Source organism: Salmo trutta, chromosome 4 (genome assembly GCF_901001165.1).
Source record: "Salmo trutta chromosome 4, fSalTru1.1, whole genome shotgun sequence".
Lineage (NCBI taxonomy): Eukaryota > Metazoa > Chordata > Actinopteri > Salmoniformes > Salmonidae > Salmo > Salmo trutta.
The window spans coordinates 51,075,139-51,095,310 of NC_042960.1; the positions used below are offsets into that span (position 1 = coordinate 51,075,139).

Consider the following 20,172-nt stretch of genomic DNA (forward strand, 5'->3'; position numbering starts at 1 on the left):
GATTTCCATGGTGTAGAAACCCCATTCCTCCCCCAGGAGGTAAGAAATAGACTTGAGTGTCATGTGAAGCATAAAGTGATAAAAAAGCAGTGGGCTCTTCCCAAGCTTGCTTTGAAGTATATAAAAGCCTTTCGTTCAGAAGGCGCTAATTGTCAAAGATATAAGAGTATGGACAACGGAAATCTGATTGTAGACAGTAACACTGAAACAATTTCCCAGCCTCTGATCACCTGCCAACAACTTCAGAATGAGATAGGGCCAATAACAGTAACATCACCGGGACAAGAAACAGAGGGGGACAAATCCCTCTCTGCAGCATTAAGTGAGTCTGATGATTATTCTACTGAGGAAAGTGTATGTAGCAGCGTTCTTGTCTTAGATACAGCCACTCAACCTGATGCGTTGGAAGTTAGCACAGCTTATCCCAGGACCAAATTTGAAATAGAACTGAAGAGCAAGTGCCTGGAAATCAGATTGTCTATGCCACAGGGAAGGGTTCCTCCGAAGAGGTTGGTAAAGAAGCTAGTCGGACAAGGTATGCGCATCCCTATACCCAGAGTGAAAAATATTTTATTCATGAGAAAGGAATCCATAAAACTTCTTGAGATGAACCTGAAACAGAAGCATTTGGCAAATGGATTGGGAGCACCTACCATCTTCAGCAAGTCCATGGAACTAATCACACCCAAAGAAACTCCTCAGCCTAAGGAAGTGGCAGAGGTAGAGTTTGAATTGAATTGTTCTAAGGCACTTATCAGCAAAGAAAAGAGAGACAAGCTAGAGTTCCACATCAAACGCAAAAAAATCCAACACCTCTGTGGTCTGCCTCTGGTGGTGCAGAAATCTCTTAATGCCCTCATACCCAAGGCACCAAAAATGGATCCCAGCATGGTTTTCCCAAAGCCCAAGTATGACATTGAGGTACTGACGAGCGACATGCCATTTCTGACTGACGAACAGAAAGAGGCTTTAGAGGGCAATGTGAGGAAAAAGAAAGCTCACAAGAACTGGGGTTACCCAAAACTGATAATGGACTCTGTAGGCATTTGAGGTTCGAGGCTGTGGCCAAAAACCTGGACAAGAGACACCCTCCAGCAGCTTCCAAGGATGTCCCTGTGGAGCCGGTGTCATCAACATCCTCAGAAATGAGTAACACCAGAACTCCCACAGCCTAACCACAGTCCTGAAGGGAGAAGTATTTTGCACCACAGGTTTGCTCTTAGGTTTGACCCACATATCAAATAAATACCCATTTGATTGTGTGCAATATTTTTAGGTGAGCTGGAGTTTTATAAAGTCAACAGTAGGGGGAAGACTCATGATTTTAGCAATGCTCTGACACTGGCGTACCGAGCCAGAACTCCTCGCCAAGCAAAATAATATTGCATAATTTCCTTGAAATCCCTGGTGATGTTTGCGCAATCGGTTAGTAGTGCATCTTATTTAATAAGATATACGACCCAAGTTGACATTCCTTTTCTACATTCTGTTGAGCAAATGGATAATTACAGTATCAGATTGAGCATATGACTAGTGTACCGAGTATTAGCAGGCATTCAGTGTCCCCAGCCCCTGGGTTGATAAGCAACACTGCCAGATCTCCTGGGGAAACGCGGTGGCAACGCTTGCAGCGAGTTGCATCACTTGCCGTGTGTGTATATATAGACAGTCATGAATCCTTAACACCGACTCCGGACCAAACCAATTACAGGTGACTAGGTTGATAGTAAATATTACTTAACTGCCCCCAAGCAAAGACCATGATGTGTCCTTTACTCGGCTTTGTATCCGAGAGCCATTTACAGTAGAATAGATCATCAAGACTTAAGCCTTGGCCAAGCGATGAACTGGCAGAGTAAAACTATGGTGATTGTGCCAGTTAACAAGTGAAAACATGTTGGATTGGTTCAGCAGTTACATACTTGAACTGGCCCCAAGGCTTCTAACCATTCCTAAGACAAATAACAGAAAAATAAGTGGAGAATACTTATGTTCAAAGCAATTTATTGTATTTAGAAAAAAAAATTAAAAAAATTCTGCAAGTCATGTTTCTTTGCGTGAACTGCAAATCAGTCCCATGTTACAGTAAAGTGCTTATTTCAATTCAATGTTTGTCTCATAAGTATGATTTGTAAAAAAAAAAAAAAAAAAAAAAAAAATTATATATATTTTGGGCTGGGACAGAATACAGAATTAAAAACAAGTGGCAACAACTCCGAAGAGAAGGCTTGAGTAGAGAACCACGTAGAAAAACATTTACGTTACCTCCCTCAAACTGAAATAGTTATACAAAACGTTCCAATGTTATTGTTAAAATCTTTAATGCATTGCCTGTGGGCGCCATTCAAATAGTGGGGAAGTGGATTATGACTCCAGTTGAACGTCTGTCTCATTTTACACATTGTTTCAAAATGATCTTGCAATGTAAAAAATTAAGGGATTGCTTCTATCGATTCTCCCCAAATAAAAGGCCGTCCAAAACTACTGCATTGGGCAAAAGTAGAAATGGTTATGACTAAGAACACGCCGTAGATGTAAGTACAACATCTGTGCATTTCGGAGAATCACAATCCTAAAAAAAAAAAAAAAAAAAAAAAAAAAAAAAAAAAAAAAAAAAAAAAAAAAGAATAGGGAGACACTTGTCTGGGGAAAAAAGTAAAAGGCAGAAACTCTATTGAATAGGCATTTTCACAACCCCCAAAAATGCCTTACGCAGCTTAATGCTTTTGTTCAGATTCTTGATAGCAAGTTAGTTTCCCCAAACAAAGAACAGCTGCACACAAATTCAAGTAAGTCTTACTATAAGACATAAAACCCCAGAAACATACATTGGTAGAAAGGTTTTTAAAAAGATTACAATCAGTGTCCCATGAATCAGCATAATGGGCCTTTTGACAGTAAGGGAGCCATTTCTTCCAAGATTACCAAACTGCAGCGGTGGTAACACTACATTGACATTCATGAGTTTAGTCATTGTACTCCTTGGTGATGAGAACACGCACATTGTCACTTGTTTATGACTTTTAGCCTCTTTGGCATTGGCTACAGTGTCTTGAGAACCCATCACTGTAATATAATTTTTCAACTTCCTAACAGCCAAACTTATTTCTAAACAGATTGTAGCCAACACTTTCGCATTACAAAATAACATTAAAAGAACATTCACTGGGCATTAATTTAGCTCCAGATAAAAAGAAAAAGAAACTTCCCCATCACACTTTAAAAAAGGAATCTTAAAAAAGGAACATCTGGTGTTCCACCTGAACAATTGAACAGCACCTGCATGAGGTTGACATAAAAAAAATAAAAGCTTAAAAACATATGTAAAAAAAAAAAGTGGCACAGTTAAACATTAACATGGAGTTAAACATAAAATAGCTAACTTTTTAAATAACTCATTAATACAGCTACATGTCCTCGGAAGACTTTTCTGGAATGCCATTCCATTTTTAGACTGTTCCATTGTCTCCTTCACCATATTTAATGCAAATGATTTCTCCAAGAAGAGGTTTTGCACTTGTGATGCAGTTTGGAATCATTGAGGGTGTCATATTAGAGGTCAATAGCTTGTTAACCTCTTAACCGAAAAGCCTGATTAAACCCTGAACAAATCCAAATACATTAGCCAAGTCACATCGGCTAAAATTAGCGTTTCTAACACCGCTAAACTAGACAGATTATTATGACAGCCATGGCATAATTACTTTACACAGCAGTCAAATAACTTTAAAGATGTTTACATTAATACATCTTATGGTTTGACGACAACACTTAGTACCCAATTTGGCATGGGAAGCTTTGGCATGGGGAACCAAATTTGCAATTTTTCTGCTCCATGTTTGAGGGTAGCATCAGGCCAACCCAGTTCATGTTCTGGTATCAAATGAGTTGCATGTGCCAAGAACTTCAGGTTAGTGCATAAAGCAACTTTTGCAGAGGCAGGCACAACATTTAATTCAACCCCTATTATTGTAGAAATTCAGGAGGAATTCGCCGATATCAGAAAACTAGATGAAAATTGAATGATGCATGGCAATTGGTAGTTTGGCATAATTCATTTCATCTATGAAACTGCATTGGTAGGCATTGTAGCGTAATAAGGGCTGGTTATAGATACATTCTCTGGTACTAGAGGCTCATGGGCACAGCCACAACCTTTTGTACTGTGGGCTTAGACCTTCTACAGAGGAGGCTCAGTTGAAGAGGAATTTATCCAAACAATGGACTGCACCAGACACTGGCAGCATTGGCTTCCAGCCTTCTGAACTCTTTCCACTGAATACCTCCACATGTAAAACCCTTCATATTGGCCATTGCGTCAGCGTGTATGCATCTGCTGATGGGACATTCAGACATGGAGAACATTCCAGATAAACTTCATTCACAGTGGATCCAGTTGTAACATGTGGAAGCAGCACAACAGGTAGTCCTTTGGTGTCTGAGCTTGGTTCAACCATTCTGCCATACACTCAAAAGAAAAGTGCTTGAAGAGCCCCCCCCCTCCCAAAGTCCCTAGAAGGCCCAGCAGCCCCTCAGCCTGGACATGCCATATATGCAGGCCCTGGCTAATGTGCTTTACAAGTGCTGCTATGGGGCAGAAGGCAGTGAAGCATTTAACAGAGTCCAAAGTGTACACAGCAGTGTTGTACTTTTCTAATTCTCAGCGCAGCTAAAGCCATTTCTCCAACTGCCGTCACATTTCAATTAATAGAGAACTCATACGTGGAGATGCGCTGCGTTTGGGCTGCTGGCTCTGCATCAATGCGCTCTGAAATATACTTTAGGAGCCAGGCATGGCAGCGGTCTCTCCTGTTAAAGAGGGGGACATGCCTGCAGTCAGTAAGTGTGGTCGAGTTGGGGCCAGGGTGAGGCAGGGGCCAGGCTGAGCGGTCATCTGGAGATCTGAATTAGTGAGATGGGATGGTCAAAGGCGGTGATTCAGGCAGATGACGTGATGACGAGGGGGGCGAGGAGCTGGCAGAGCTCGGAGGCAGAGACAGGCCCAGTCTTTAGCAGGCTCTGCCTGCGCTTGGCCAGCTTGGCGTTGGATGGAGGGGAGAGGTGCATGGAAGTGGAGCTGGCTGTGATGACAGTGGGAGCCTCGTCAAGCTGCTGCTGCTCCGCCATCACAGCCTGCTCAGCCAGCTGCCGGTTCATGGCCACTGCCTTGCCAGCAAAGAACGTCAGGTCCTTGGCACTGTTCCTGAAAGGGTAGAAGGAGCAACCAAACAATGCAGAAGTTGACATTAGTTACACTAGTTGTACTTTCCTATAATGGAAGTGATGAGGATACACTATACTAAAGAACATAGCCCATATCCCTCAGGGACTCAAAGATTAACTCACCTTTGAGGTAGGATGGATGTTGGCAGTGTGTCAGAGAATCCCTAAAAAAATAAAAATAAATTAAAAAAAATCTGTTTTAGCAGGTGGTTAGATGAAAAAGAAAGCCCACCCATTCTACACACTGAAATGTACGTATAGTTAAAGGAGTGTGTGTGGGGGGGGGGGGGGGGGGGGGGTGACGACTTACCCCCTGCACCCAGGGGTGCTGCAAAACCTGGCCAGCACTCAGGCGGTTCTTGGCATCTCTAACAAGAAGTTTGGAGATCAGGTCTTTGGCACTTGAGGAGATGTGAGCCCAGTCCTTCTCTGGAAACTCATACTTCCCTTCCTGGATACTCTCAAACAACATGTTCTAGGGATAAAGAGCTTTCATTACCATCACATAGTAAGGAAACTCAGAGCTTGAATTTCACAATTGTGTGCATGTCAGTGTCTTGTTAATGTGCACCTAGGAATATGACTTATACTTCCCCTAAACAGGACAGTTTCTGGAAAGCACATTAAACAAATGAGAGAATCTAGGTCAGCCAGAGGTGGCCTTGCCTTTCTTACCTGGCATGTGTGGCAGGGTTCTCCCATATCCCAGCCACAGTCGCTGCCACAGCGGCCCACAAAGGGCGGGTAGCCGCTCAGCAGGATGTAGAGGATGACCCCCAGGCTCCACAGGTCACAGCGCTTGTCATAGTTGGTGGCCTCCTCACTGAAGGCCTCCACCACTTCAGGGGCCATGTACTCTGCCGAGCCACACTGCAGGAAACAGACCGACACAGCGGGGTTAGTTAGCTCTGGGCTGGGAGCAGTCAACACCCCACTTGAGGCTACTGCTGCGGTTAAACAGAGCCAAGTGTAATGCTGTGGGTACAACAGTGAAAAGGAAGTGTCTATGCTGTCCAATGTCCCTGAACAATAAAAAAATTTTGGACAGCGGCATTCTTCACTAGTGGGAAGGATTATCCACACTGATGGAGTCCTTTAAGTGCCCCTGCTTTCCAAAACATCTGTTCTGTGGAAAATTTGAGGCATGGAGAACATGTTCAATGATCTAGGTAGGGTAGGGCAGTGAGTGATGACTAGGGCCCTGTGCGACAGCCTGTTCTTAGCACTTAAAGCTCACACTGGACTGACTGAACAGGCTACAGGGTCAGCATGATTGCCTGCGTAGGATGTGAAACTAGGTCAAACACCGAGCTAGGAAAAGACAATTGCCAGGCGGGCGGGGGGGGCGGGCGGCGTCCAAGAAAGCAGTTGCATAACGCCAACAAACAAATTACCAAATGGGGTTAATACTTTCCAAAACACGGTGAAGAGATGTGGGTCACTGCTGGTTTTTGCAGTACAGGAGAACAAAGACATTCCTTAGGAGCTGGCTTGCCCTACTCATCAAATGAGCTTCTCTTTAGTTTACTTTCAGAGAAACTGAACAACCGCTGGGAAAATGCAGGTGTTTGAAAGATTCTAGTTTTAGTTCCAGTAAGGCTAAAACTCTGCTTAACCTTAAGGAACTAGTCAAAAACATTTCTGAAAAAACAGATTCAATCTGTGATGTTAGAATGACCAGACCACAGAAACTAAACCCAGAGCTCAGGTCAGCAGAGGTATCAAGGATGCACTTAAATCAGGAGTGTTATATCATGACAAGTGCTCTGGTTGAAGGAGACCCAAGCAGCCTCTGGTAAAAATCAAACATGTTATGAATGAGAGCCTGCTACAGCACCAGGGCTCTGAACAGCTCAGGTTTGTGGGGGTGGTTTGAAGCAGACTTGTGTTCCTTTTACTTAAAAAAAAAATCCCTTTCCTCGGTCCGAGGAGAGGGGTCTGTTTGCACACAGCTAGCCTCTTGTCAGATGAAGCAGATGCTAAGCTACAGGACTGTTATGCTAGCAGACTGGCGGAATCCCGGAACATATTCCAATGGCATTGAGTACACCACATCCGCCTTCGGCTTCATCAATAAGTGCATCGATGATGTCGTTCCAACAGTGACCGTATGTACATATCCCAACTAGAAGCCATGGATTACAGGCAGCATCCGCACTGAGCTAAAGGCTAGAGCTGCCGCTTTCAAGGAGCGGGACCCTAACCCGGAAGCTTAAGAAATCCCGCTATGCTCTCCGAACCATCAACAGGCAAAGCGTAAATACAGGACTAAAATCGAGTCATACTACACCGGCTGCGACACTCGGATGTGGCAGGGCCTGCAAACCATTAGACTACAAATGCCATGCTGCTGCTCCAGTTTCAACTGTCCTGCCTGCGGCTACGGAACCCTGACCTGTTCACCGGACGTGCTTGTTGCACCCTCGACAACTACTCGGATTATTATTATTTGACCATGCTGGTCATTTATGAACATTTTAACATCTTGACCATGTTCTGTTATAATATCCACCCGGCACAGCCAGAAGAGGACTGGCCACCCCTCATAGCCTGGTTCCTCTCTAGGTTTCTTCCTAGGTTTTTGGCCTTTCTAGGGAGTTTTTCCTAGGGAGTTTTCCTAGCTACTGTGCTTCTTTCACATGCATTGCTTGCTGTTTGGGGTTTTAGGCTGGTTTTCTGTACAGCACTTTGAGATTTCAGCTGATATACGAAGGGCTATATAAATACATTTGATTTGATTACAAAGGGAAGCAAAGCCAAGAGCTGCCCAGTGGCACGAGCTAAACTACTTCTATGCTCGCTTTGAGGGAAATAACACTGATACATGCATGAGAGCACCAGCTGTAACGGAAGACTGATCGCGCTCACCGCAGCCAATGTGAGTAAAACCTTTACAGGTCAACATTCACAAACAGTCATCAGATCCTCAAAAGGTTCTACAGCTGCACCATCGAGAGCATCACTGCTTGGTATGGCAACTGCTCGGCCTCCGACCGCAAGGCACTACAGAGGGTAGTGCGAACGGCCCAGTAAATCACTGGGGCCAAGCTTCCTGCCATCCAGGACCTATATACCAGGCAGTGTCAGAGGAAGGCCCTAAGAATTGTCAAAGACTCCTGCCACCCAAGTCAGACTTCTCTGCTACCACACTGCAAGCGGTAGTTGAGCGTAAAGTCTAGGTCCACGAGGCTTCTAAATAGCCTCTACCCCCAAGCCTTAAGGCTCCTGAACAAATGACTATCCAGACCATTTGCATTGCGCAAATGCGACCCCAACTCAAAATACGTCACTAAAATGTAGCTCACCATCTCCTGTAGGTTGTAAAAAGTTTTTTTTTTTTTGTGTTAGTTTCAAAAGCGTGTACAACCCGATTTCCACTAAAAAACTATTTTGAAAAATGTGCTTAGTGATTTGCCACTAGTCAAAACAGGGTTTTTGGTAAGTGTGCAAGGTGCTCGTTGATTGGTTATTGAATTGGACAAAGTTAAACTGTTGACATTGGGCCATTTATTAAAGGAAGCAGTGACCGCATCATTTTCAACTTAAGTTTTAGGAATATAAATTGAACATTAACAATGGTATTGTACTTAAATCAAGTTAAAGAAAATACTGAATGAGTCCAAAAACAGTGCAATTGATTTTGATGATATCAGAACTCAGCAAAATGGGCTTGCCCTGCCTAGCAACATGGAACAAAATATATGTCCACCAAGGTGCTTGAGGAGGAATGGGAGTTTGATAATCAAAAGAGTACTCGTGTTTCAGAGCACGCTTCAAAAACATGGCTAAGCCCAGTAGCCTGAGCTAGCCAGCCTATGACAAGGCTATGGGACAGCAACAGGGGACACGGTGAGGGAGCTCTGATCAACTGATGTGTAGAGCAGCAGACAAATCATCCTGCTGGTGCAATACTATTGAAGACTTGCAGTCTTCGACTCTTTAATCCTTCCTGCGGTGACAGATGGTGGCTAATCAGCCGACATTGAGGATTTGTTGACAGAAATCACCGCAACCTGGAGCTTTCCTAACCATATGACCAGTCAACTCATAACACAGCTGCCTTTGCTTGACAGCTTACAGAAAGAGGCACTGGTCTTTCATTAGCACCTCAGCGCCTGACAAATGTCTGAAAAGTCCTGTCAATTCCCCTTAAAGCTGCAGTAAACAGAATTCCTGCCCCATTTCCAGTTTGTTAAAATAAGTTGCCCTAATTTCAGTTTGACAAAATAAGCATTGTACTAGCTAAACCGCTATTGAATTTCAGCTGGTGTACAAAATCAAGACAGAAAACAGGGAGCATAGAAATAGAGCACAGAACAGATCTACCGCCTCTAAGACTTGCTTTCAATGAGAATGACAAATCTATAACTCACGTGCGAGTTTGGTCAGGAAGCCCAAAAAGTTCCATTGAAGCTTCAAGGTGCACCACATGCCTGTATGTACACTGCTGCACACAGCCTCATGCAGACCTGATTACACCACTAACTTCAGGAAACCACTTGAACATGATTCTCAGAACAGAGACCATTCCCTGAAAGTAAACCCCCTTAAGGCTCAAACGCTACAAGTACAGTAACCACATTGCATAAGTGTGCTTTCTATAGGACTGACCAGTTAGTCGAGATCTTTTTCCTTTATAAAAATAAACCTCATGGTGCACAGGACTTGTCTGATTCGTGCCTTTCTCAGTGGACTATTCCATTGCGGAGGCCAAGGGGATGGCACAGTCCACTCTAAGACATGATACTGAAATATTATATGTTATAGTATTTCAAATTATGATGCAACAGAAATCTAATATTTTATATCAAATGCACTTTCTGAAACAATCTTCAGTGCGCCGTAAAATTGGCACCTTTCCCTGTGTTGCTATGTGCACAATAGCCAAGTTAACCAAGATATTGGGATGACAATTCGGAAACAGCCCTTCCCTTACAATTTGTTTTGTTAGAACAGAATGGTAGTTATAATTAAGTGTTAACCCAGTTCCAAACAGGCAGAAAAATATTATATTCTAACATCACCTCATAACACATACATGCAGCACTTGCTCCTATACCACCCTTTTTCTTGATCTCCTTATTGTTACAATTATAATACATCATGTTATCATTAATAGGCTTTGTGTACTATCCTTCTATAACCACCATCAAGCTGTAGGCCTAAGAGTGTGTCCTGTTTAGTCTTAATACCTCAACTTACTTAGACCAATTTTTTTATCAAATAAATAGGCTACTGAATCAATCATTCTTTGAAATGCAATCAAGCATTTTTTTAAATGAAACTAAAGGGAGACTTGAATAATTAGTCTAAACAATAAATAAACCGCAATTCAAAAATGCATGAAACTGTTTAGTCTGCTGTAATATAGGCTTTATACATTTGTTAGAACAGACTCTGGTACACTTCAGTATTTAAATTGTTCCAAATGGTCAGGAAAAAAATATTGTAATCTAACAGCAACTGTTTGGCACAATGCTCACAACACCTGAGCCTTTACCCTCCTTTTTCCTGACCTCCAGTAGTTTAACTACAATGTCATCCACACATCACATTTCTTTAAACATGTGCCAGTCACAGGCTGTCATTTTATTTAACAGTGAACATCAAGCGCGAGTCATTTGTGTGTCTTAATTATTTAATCAGTGTGCTTAAAGCAGCAGACAAGCTCAGTGCATATGTAGTTTTTATTAACACAGAAAAATACGTTTAAACATTTCGACCAATTGATTGGTGGAAAGAACAGGATGGGTTTTGGTTGACCAAGGTTTTTTTTGGGGGGGGGGGGGGGCAGCCCTTTCTTTCAAATTCAGTTTACTCAAGCACATGACATCTGTAAATACTATGAAACATTGGGGAATAACACACTAAGTGCAGGCATGTGGGGAAAAGGGAAAAAGTATGTCAGGAAAGAAATCAGATAAGATTGGCCTGAACAGAGACTAGGAAAAACAAGGGAGAGGCGCATGAGCAGTGCTGGGTACATACACCACTCCCCCGCACTCCTTCCCTCTCCCCCTGGCTCAACCAATCAAAGCACAGTTGCTAGTAGGCACAAGGGCAATTTATCTAGAACAACCGTTAGACATGGGGCTTTTGTGTTATGAATACAAAGAGAAATGCAGGCTTGCACAAATGTGGTGAGAAAGTGGGTGGAGATTACAGTGCAAGAGCAGAGACCAGAGGGTGGGCAGCAATGTTATTTTGGTTTCTGCATGTTACAGCTCAAGTGCTACCAGGGGAATGTAGCAGAGGATCAGTGACGGGAGACATGGTCTCGTTCCAATTACTGTTAAGGAAAATAAGCTTCTCATTCAACCACTTCCACATACTGTAGCATGGTTTGGCCTCGCGGTCTGCGCAAACATGCAATCTATTCCCTGTAGCCTTGCCTCAAGGATATTATATCTAGTTCTTTACACAGGAATGACAAAATGCCTTTATTCAAAGAGGTCCGTCAGTCTGACCCAGGGCCAGGTCAATCTCTGATAACAAAGACCAGTCTGTTGAGGACGGGGGGGAGATGCAGACAAGGCTATCCTCAGACTGCCCTGAGAGCTGAGACCCAAGATCACAGAGGGGGAGACCACTCAGTGCTCACACCACCCTGTCTGTCTCCAACATGGGCCAAACTAGAATACCCACAAATAGTCCAGGCCAGGGCTGGCCTGCCAACAGGCTACCCAAGCTAGGTCAGGTTACAATGCAAAATCCCCCACCTCCTACATTTCTCCCTCTAACTAGCCTGGTCATCTGGGTCACCTGCTCACATACATCTCCCTGACAGGAGAGGCACAGAATGGGATGGGTGCCCTTTACATTTGAAGCATTCTAGTAACATTGTGCCGGTCAGGGTTTAAAGGCAGTTTTTATTTTTAATGAAACTTTGGCTTAACCCATCATAGCCTAGCCCCATGTGCCTCACCATTTCCACTGATAAGTAACAGGATGTGGACATTAGACTTTTAGGAATCTGAATGGCGCTGATAAGTACTTCAGATATCTAAGCATAGGAGCTGCCAGATAGGAGCATGTGTTTATACACGGGCTGAGAGTCAATCCCCATCATTACAATGAAACCAGCCGACAGTTAACTTTGTCCTTGGCCTTAGATACCAGCACACTTTCTCCCTGGTTCCCAATGAGAGGGCTTCCTGCAAGTGACACCACCTGGGCTTGTCCAATACCGTACAGGCAAGACAATCTACATAGGGAGCAGAATTGTAAAACCACCCTGCCTCAGACAAAGGCACAAGAAAGCCCTCACTGGGGCTTTGCTGTGCCACATGCCAATATTCACACCACCTCTGCTTTTCATAGAATTTCTGTTTCCTGCCCAAAGCATTGCCACAGGCCTATTTTTACATGGAGTCAAAAATGGACTGGCTGAACAGAGTGTAGTAGACAGACTTACTGGAGTGAGGAGCTCTGGGGTGGAGATGGGAGAGCTGTCGCTGTTTAGCTTGATCCCACTACCCAGGTCAAAGTCACAGATCTTCACAGGTGAGATCTACAAAGGAAGGGAAATGGGCACGTTTTAGAAATGTTAAAAAACAATTCTGCTGTTTCTCAAAACATTGTTGACTAGGGTGCTGGTTGTGGTCTACGGCTCCATTGAGTGTGATGACAGAAGGCGATTTATGGCCAATCAAACTGGGTGGATCGAGCCCTGAATGCTGATTGGCTGACAGCCGTGGTATTTCATATACCACGGTATGACCAGTTATTTTTACTGCTCTAATTACATTGGTAAACAGTTTATAGCAGTAAGGCACCTCAAGGGTTTGTGATATATGGCCAATATACCACGGCTAAGGGCTGTGTACAGGCACTGCGTTGCACCAGGCATTAAGAACAGCCATTACCTGTGGTATATTGGCCATATACCACCCCCCCCCCAGGCCTTATTGCGTAATCATACTTCAACTCCAGATTAGAGTGGCCAATACGCCAGTGGCTACAGATATCTACAAATCAGACACCTGTAAATGGAAACGTACTTTGTCCGCATGCTCACATAAGATGTTCTCCGGCTTCAGATCTCTATGTGCCATTCCTGTAAAAATGAAAAGCAGTCATTCTGATGCATGTATAATTAGACAATAGACAGAAGGGGTGGGCATGTGTTTTAGCATGTGTCAAATGACCAGCCTGGGCCACTGCTAGGGATCACATGGGAACCATGGCTTTGACTTAACAGCCCAGGTGTTGAGGGAACACGCGAGACCTTTGAACCATTTGTTATTCTACCCAGAAGTAGTTTAAAGTGGGCCGGGCCTTTTATCTGCTGAAACCAGATCAGCTAGAGTTGCATTGTAAAGCCCTCATGATAAATGCCAGCCAGCCCATCGCCAGGCCCTTCCCAGTCCCCATACGAATCCCCATCCACCCCCTTGGCCTGCCAGGCAAGCCTGGTATGTGGCTCAACCCGGTTGTAGCAGACTTACCTTTGTTATGCAGGAAATCCAGAGCGCTGGCGATGTCCTGCACCACAACGCAGGCTTCCTGCTCGCTGAAGTGTAGTCTCCTGTGGATGTGAGCCAGGACTGTACCTGCAGGTTAACACCACACTTATTACCCTGCTCAACCCTATCACATTGGCTTGTATTAAGAGTGCCTATATTAAGATTAGGGTTGCTTAATTCCGGTAACTATCAATAAATTCCAAGGTTTTCCAGAAATCCTGGTTGCATGATACCAGATTTCCTCCTTATTCCAGGAATCCTCTAAACGGGATTTCTGGAAAACCAGGGAATTTATAGAAAGCTGCAGGAATTTTGCCACCCTAATTAAGATGCACTAAGAAATTCAATATGTGAAGCATGCAGAAGGAAATGGTGCATATTACTTTTAAACCCTGTTAGAAGCACTCACCTCCTCTCAGCATTTCAAACACCAAGTAAAACTTGTCTTCCTCCTCAAAGAACTCCACCAGCTCGAGGATGTTTCTGCAGTGAAGGAAACAGGACACTGGTCACAACTAATCACACGACAGTCATTACTTAAAAAGATTTGTCAGTCAAGGAATTTATTTATTGAATAACTATAAAAGACTATGCGCAGGGCATTGCTCATTTACAGTGCCATGAAGGTCTAATGAGGTAAGCTGCTTTCCACAAATCTATTCTTCAGAAGTCACTGTGGTTGGGTGTCTAAGCAGTAATCTTACCTGTGACCCTGGCACTGATACAGCATCTCCACCTCCCTGAAGACGCGACTGCGGCTGTGACCGGGTCTCTTCTCAATAATCTGGAATGGAGAAGTCTGGGTTAAGGGCCGCTGGGGTAAAAATGACATGTATAACATCCTATTAATATACTGTGTAAGGACTGTAAATATACCGTTGTGCCCTTAGGTTCACTTTTCTCACCTTCAGGCACAGTTAGGATGAAGGGTTAACCTACTTCTGGGGTCTGCCAAGTGCCTACCCACCCAGAGAGCCAACGGGTGGAGAATCAAGGCCCCACACCTCTAAATGTTGTTTACATATGTATACCATATTCCAACCTTCCATGCTTGCACCATGAAATTACAAGGCAAAGGGTTCTCAAAGAGTTGTATTGACAATAGAGCAACGACTAAATATAGTTCTAGTGCTGCTATGGGTCGCTGCCTGGCAGCCCAGCTTGTTGCACAGCCAAGGGAGACTGCTGACACCAAAAGCAAAGGCCTGAATTTTCCAGCCACCCCCTCTCATTGTCTGAGGGTGTACGTGATGCTCTTCCTGCTAGCTGGATTAGGGCTGCCATTGAACCCCACCGGGTCAGAGCACAATGAGTGTCTAGGATTAGGGGCCTGTGTGTTCCCAAAGCCTAGGCACTGTTCTAAACAGAGTCCACACCCAACCAGTAACTTTCTCCTGATCACAACCTCCAACGAGTAGCCTACATGTAGCACAGCAGACACCAGTATCGATTAACTGATAATGGAAAAATTGATAGCTAAATGAAGAGCTAACGCTGTGGGGGTGGGCACCCTTTGTCCTTGGAGGGCTGTGGGGGTTTTACTGTCCTGTTTCAAACTGTCACCCATCACCTCCAGGGGCTATAAATCCCTGCAGCATGGCTTTAGGAGGGCCCCATTGAGTCATACTGCAGGTTTGTAAATCAGATGTATGAACACCCAGGAGCACTCCTTATGCAGGACCCCAGGATGCAGCCAGGCAGGCCCCTTTGTTTTCCTGCAGCTTTGGATTTTGTTGGGATTGCAACACCAGGAGCCCCGCCCCCCTTCTAGCTGTCGAGAGGGGGAGGGGTGGCTGGCAAGGACATCTGGGCAGTTGAAGTCCCCTCCTAGACCCAACTGACCTCGAGTCATTGGTTCTCCCACACCCCACCCTAGAATTCTCCTCAAAGGATTCCTCTATTGTAAACTACTTAACACCAGTATGTTTATTAGAAAGGGAACAAATATTAATATACTGGATGCAAAAGTAACAGTCTTGCAGCAGTATACAAGGAATCCATACAAAATATGGAACAAACTAAAATCTTTCAACACTTCTGCAAAATGAAAAACTGCCAAAATTGAATTTCACAACATGTATTTGCTCAAGGCAGAAAGACAGGAAAAGCAGCAAGGCACAGGAATTCAAAACATTTTACAATCTACATCCCTTTTTTTGTAAAAAAAAAAGTTCTAGAGGAACAAAAAAAAGTAAACACCCTAGGTCACAACCCTTAACATGTTTTGGCACTGCTGCCAGTACACAATGTTCTCACCACTAGGAGCCTGGCTGACAAATGAGAGAAAAGAGAGGGGGTGGATGTAGCCTTCCGCTGGCTCGGATTGGCTGACAGAGTCAGAAAAACAGTGAGGGGAAGTTTCTGTGCTAGCAGTAGCTAGGCCCCCAGTGCCCATAAAACTACAGCAGCAGCACAACACTGAGTGAGAGCCTCAGACATCCGTTTCAAAGGGCTGAACAGAACAAACATGACGACATCTGTCTAGGGAACTGAACAATGTCCCAAACAAGTTTCCAAGAGTACATGCTACAAATTTAGATGCCAGAGAGGACATCGATGTAGTCCACACCCTCAAGTGTATCTATAGGTTATACCACTAAAACCATTAAATTGATTCAGGGTCTACATTTCCATAGCAATTCCTCCCAGTGTGTCTAATGATCAGGTGACCGTGCAGTTATCTCCATATTGATCATATGCCAAGGCAGCAAGGAAGTGAAATTTAAGATGACAGCAGTCACAGGCCCTTGTCAGAAGTGTGACACACGTCAAACATTATCCTCTGAGGGTCAAAACATCCTGGGAGAGCTTTCAACCATTCCTAAAAAAACATCCTCATCCAAATTTGAAACAAACCACTCAAGACAATAACATGTTCAGGCACACAAATTATATTGGGGTTCCTTTTCAGAGAACTTGTGCAGCATGAGAAACATCTTACCTTCACAGCATATTCTTTATTGGTGATGAGGTTGATGCAGGTCTGTACTCTTGCATAAGCCCCCTCTCCAAGAACCTCTGACTGCAGGCTGTAGACATCTGGTGGGACAAATGTATGTTAAAACAATTCACCAGATAGATAAAATATTTTGTACCATAATCTAGAGAATCTGTCCTTTAGATGAGATAAGAAAATGTCTCACCCTCAAATCGGCCAGAGAAGCTGTCAGTTGCCCTGCAACGCTTTTTCTTCTTATTTCTCTTCTTGGCATCAGGGATGTCAATAGGCTTGCTGGAGGTAATATCTACACAATCACAAAAACCTGTATTAATACTAGGGTGCTACTTAACATAGGAAATGCTACTACTGAGTTGGTGTCCCAGGATGCTGACATTAGCCTCTTGGATTAAGTGTACAGTAAAAAAAAATAAGGAACACACTTACCATGTCTATTTGACGAATCAAAATTGAAGTCTGAATTAAGGAGGGAACCATTTGTGAATTCATCACCCGCAAAGGGATTTTGGCCCTACATGAGAACAGATGTGTGAATTTCAACGAATAACAGTTCAGCATTCAAAATGACCCATAAAACTGTATGATAAAATGATCAACCCATTAGCTCCAGCGGCCATGGTCTCATGGCATCCACTACAATATTGGAATCAATTTTAGAATTTCACAGCTGATACGTGTCCAGTGAAATATTCTATGCACTGCCCACTTGTACCAAGGCTTCATATCCAATAACAGCATCTGAACCAAATTTCACTCAATCTGTTGTGCCATTTAACGTTGTCCAAGTAGACCTGTTCCCTAGACAACTGTCATTACCCATATTTGCACTTGTGAACATTGGTGGCAAGGACACGTGTTTCACCCAAATGTGAAGACTGATGTCATTAAATATAGACGGATGTAGTTAAATATTGCAAGATGTAGCCTAGTTCCACTTCTCTATCTTGTAACAAACGCAACCTAATAGAGACCGTAACGTTAACTCACCTTGAAAGAGCGATGGAATCCAGTGACTTCGGTGATCTTATTTTGCACCATTTTGCTTCGATTAAAGATTATTATGAAGGTCTGATGGCGGCTGCAGCATGTAAGTACTATCAAATTGTACCCTCTCCCGAAACAAAATGTTTCTTCAGAGACTGAAGCAAATGATCCCTGCGTTCTCTGGTCAAGATGATGCAGCGCTTAACCAGAGCACTGTTAAAAAAAAAGTATAACATAACGTTAGACAACAATCGGGAATAGTGGTCAATAATAGCCTAGGCCATACACCAAGATAAATATGCGGTGAAACAATTTAAGAATACTCCGATACTTGACCGAAGAGCTTAATATTACATTTCAAAATAGTTCACAAGTATCGCAGCATGGCCCGTTGTCTGACATCAAAACACGTTAATTGAACACACTAGTCAGACTAGAAGAAAACACTGGCTGCGTATGTGCACACTGGACACTGCTGGATCACTGCACAGTAACACGAATACGCAGTTAGTCAACTAGCTACTTAAAAATCAATCAATTACATCATTATCCTACTCATAATGAATTACCAACGTCAACCGACAAAAAAAATAAGCGTGAAGCAATATGGAATGACATTTTAAGTCAATTGATCGCCTTGGCTAGCCAGATAGCTAACGTTAACTGTTACTGTAGCTATGCTAACGCTGTCAATAAACCACCGCCAGAAGCATTCATTTCGATTAACGCCGAGCACAAAGCACGTTAAGCAAAAGTAACTAGCCTCTTATCGACAAACTACGTTGAACTTACCCTCTTGTCTTTTTTCAGAGCTCCAGCGTAAACACCGTTGTTTGACACACTGCTTTCATTAAAGCCGCAGCGATGGTCGAGGACTTGCCAGATCGTGAGTGTGTGGAAGGTAGAACGAGAGTGTGTGGAAGGTAGAACGAATCGCAGCCCAACAAGCATTTATAATTTCACATTGTCTCCGCCCATTTCTCGAATAATCCAGTCACTTGAGTACTCGCCCCCGAAACACAGCAACCGACAGTTTATCACATGGGCTGGGGTGACGTGTGTATTTTACAGGTCTGATTCAAATTCAGTTCATATATCTTCCTTCTTTCCTAACACCGTCTCGTCTCCTTCACCCTTCACAGATCTGATATTACTAGTTATATGAAATCTGAGTGATTGGTTTTAGGAGAAGGGACAGGGGACATAAATGGAACTTGGCGAAAGTGGATTGCTTTCATTTTTTACGTTTTAGTAATTTAGCAGACACTTATCCAGGGCAATTTACAGTTAGTACATTATTCTTAAAATAGCTAGGTGGGACAACCACACATCACAGGCATAGTAAGTACTAATTTCCTCAATAAAGTAGTTATCAGAAAAGTCAGAGCTAGAAGGAGGGGTCAAGTGCAAGTGTTGTTTAGGAACGTTTTTTAATTTTTGGTGAGGAGTGGGATTATTTAAAACAGGGTATCCCAAATATTTTCACACAAGCCCCCCCCCCCCCCCCCCCCTTCCAGCATTGGGGAACATCCCACTTCTGTTTTTATGGGCACAAGAACTGTTCATGACTAAAACTGTTCACACCGATCATGTTTATTTCCTGCAATTCTACACATTTTGTCACAGATGCAGAGAAAGTTTAGCACTTTCAAAGTTCATTTTCTTGCAATTCTATACATTTTGCCATGTCTAATGTGTATTCATGTGATATTTGTCTTCACCAAGTACAATGCTATCTTGTGAGTCGTGACTTAGTATCGACACATTTCAGAAACTGCTGAGGAGGGGATACGCAGCCAATCAATGTTCTCTCACAGCAGTGATAATGAAATAACTCTCGATGAGGATTTTCAAATGAGTTATCTTTCCTGTTGCTTAAAGAGCAAGTTAAGCCTAAGCAACATTGACACAATGAGTAAAAGAGTGATTCCATTTATTTTGGTCATGTGCAATGGATTGCTGTCTCACAATGTTTAAAACAAGCTTGAGCAAGTTCTAAAAAATGATCAATTACATATACTACACAAAAAATATTTGATATGTTCAAATTCAATGGTTGTGCAAAATATGTTGAATTATTGCCATGACCCATACTTGTAGGTAATGTTCTTTCTATTGTTTACCTATTTGTTACCAACTGTAAAGTTGCCATGAGAAGCATGCTTTGTGCTAGTTTCCTTGTAGGGCTTGTGTAATGGGACATTTAAGATGAGTGAAGTTCATATTCAGTTAAGTGATTATTAACACATTGTAATATACTTTTTCTTTCTGTAATACACATGATTCTGTTTGTGCAAGGTTGATGGTCACTAGACTTGAATGTTATGGACAGTTCTATCTGCTGATGGTGTTGGTGCCAGTCTAAAGGTACCAGTTCTGAGGACACACGTGTTATTATTGTATTCTGTGAGACTGTGGTTCACTTCCTTGTGTTATGTCTTTTGAAATGTGTTTACAGAATGTATGTGATATCATGGCCTGCTCAGAGATGGCTCGTTAGACATTTTTCTATGCTCCCATGCTGGAGGTTGTCTCCCTGTT

At 43.2% G+C, this 20,172-nt stretch overlaps 1 protein-coding gene across 1 annotated transcript; it reads right to left on the reverse strand.

Annotated features, from left to right (window-relative positions):
• Positions 1-1,987: 1,987 nt before the first annotated feature.
• LOC115192546 (MAP kinase-interacting serine/threonine-protein kinase 2) lies at positions 1,988-18,947 on the reverse strand. Its single transcript, XM_029751173.1, has 14 exons — positions 18,424-18,947; positions 17,635-17,844; positions 17,074-17,158; positions 16,832-16,933; positions 16,630-16,727; positions 14,393-14,472; positions 14,098-14,171; positions 13,671-13,775; positions 13,224-13,279; positions 12,638-12,733; positions 5,899-6,093; positions 5,534-5,698; positions 5,347-5,387; positions 1,988-5,203 (listed from the first exon to the last, which is right to left on the reverse strand). The coding sequence occupies exons 2-14, from the start codon at positions 17,683-17,685 to the stop codon at positions 4,939-4,941; spliced, it is 1,413 nt and encodes a 470-aa protein (XP_029607033.1). The 5' UTR covers positions 17,686-17,844; positions 18,424-18,947; the 3' UTR covers positions 1,988-4,938.
• Positions 18,948-20,172: the final 1,225 nt, after the last annotated feature.

What these genes read in the sequence shown, in the direction of transcription:
- LOC115192546 (XM_029751173.1), bottom strand. Translation starts at nt 17,685, where the DNA reads ATGGTGCAAAATAAGATCACCGAAGTCACTGGATTCCATCGCTCTTTC. An exon ending in AGCACCCCTGGGTGCAGGGG is followed by an intron (nt 5,388 to 5,533) that starts GTAAGTCGTCAC and finishes TTATTTTTTTAG; the next exon opens with GGATTCTCTGACACACTGCC. An exon ending in ACATCCATCCTACCTCAAAG is followed by an intron (nt 5,204 to 5,346) that starts GTGAGTTAATCT and finishes CTACCCTTTCAG; the next exon opens with GAACAGTGCCAAGGACCTGA.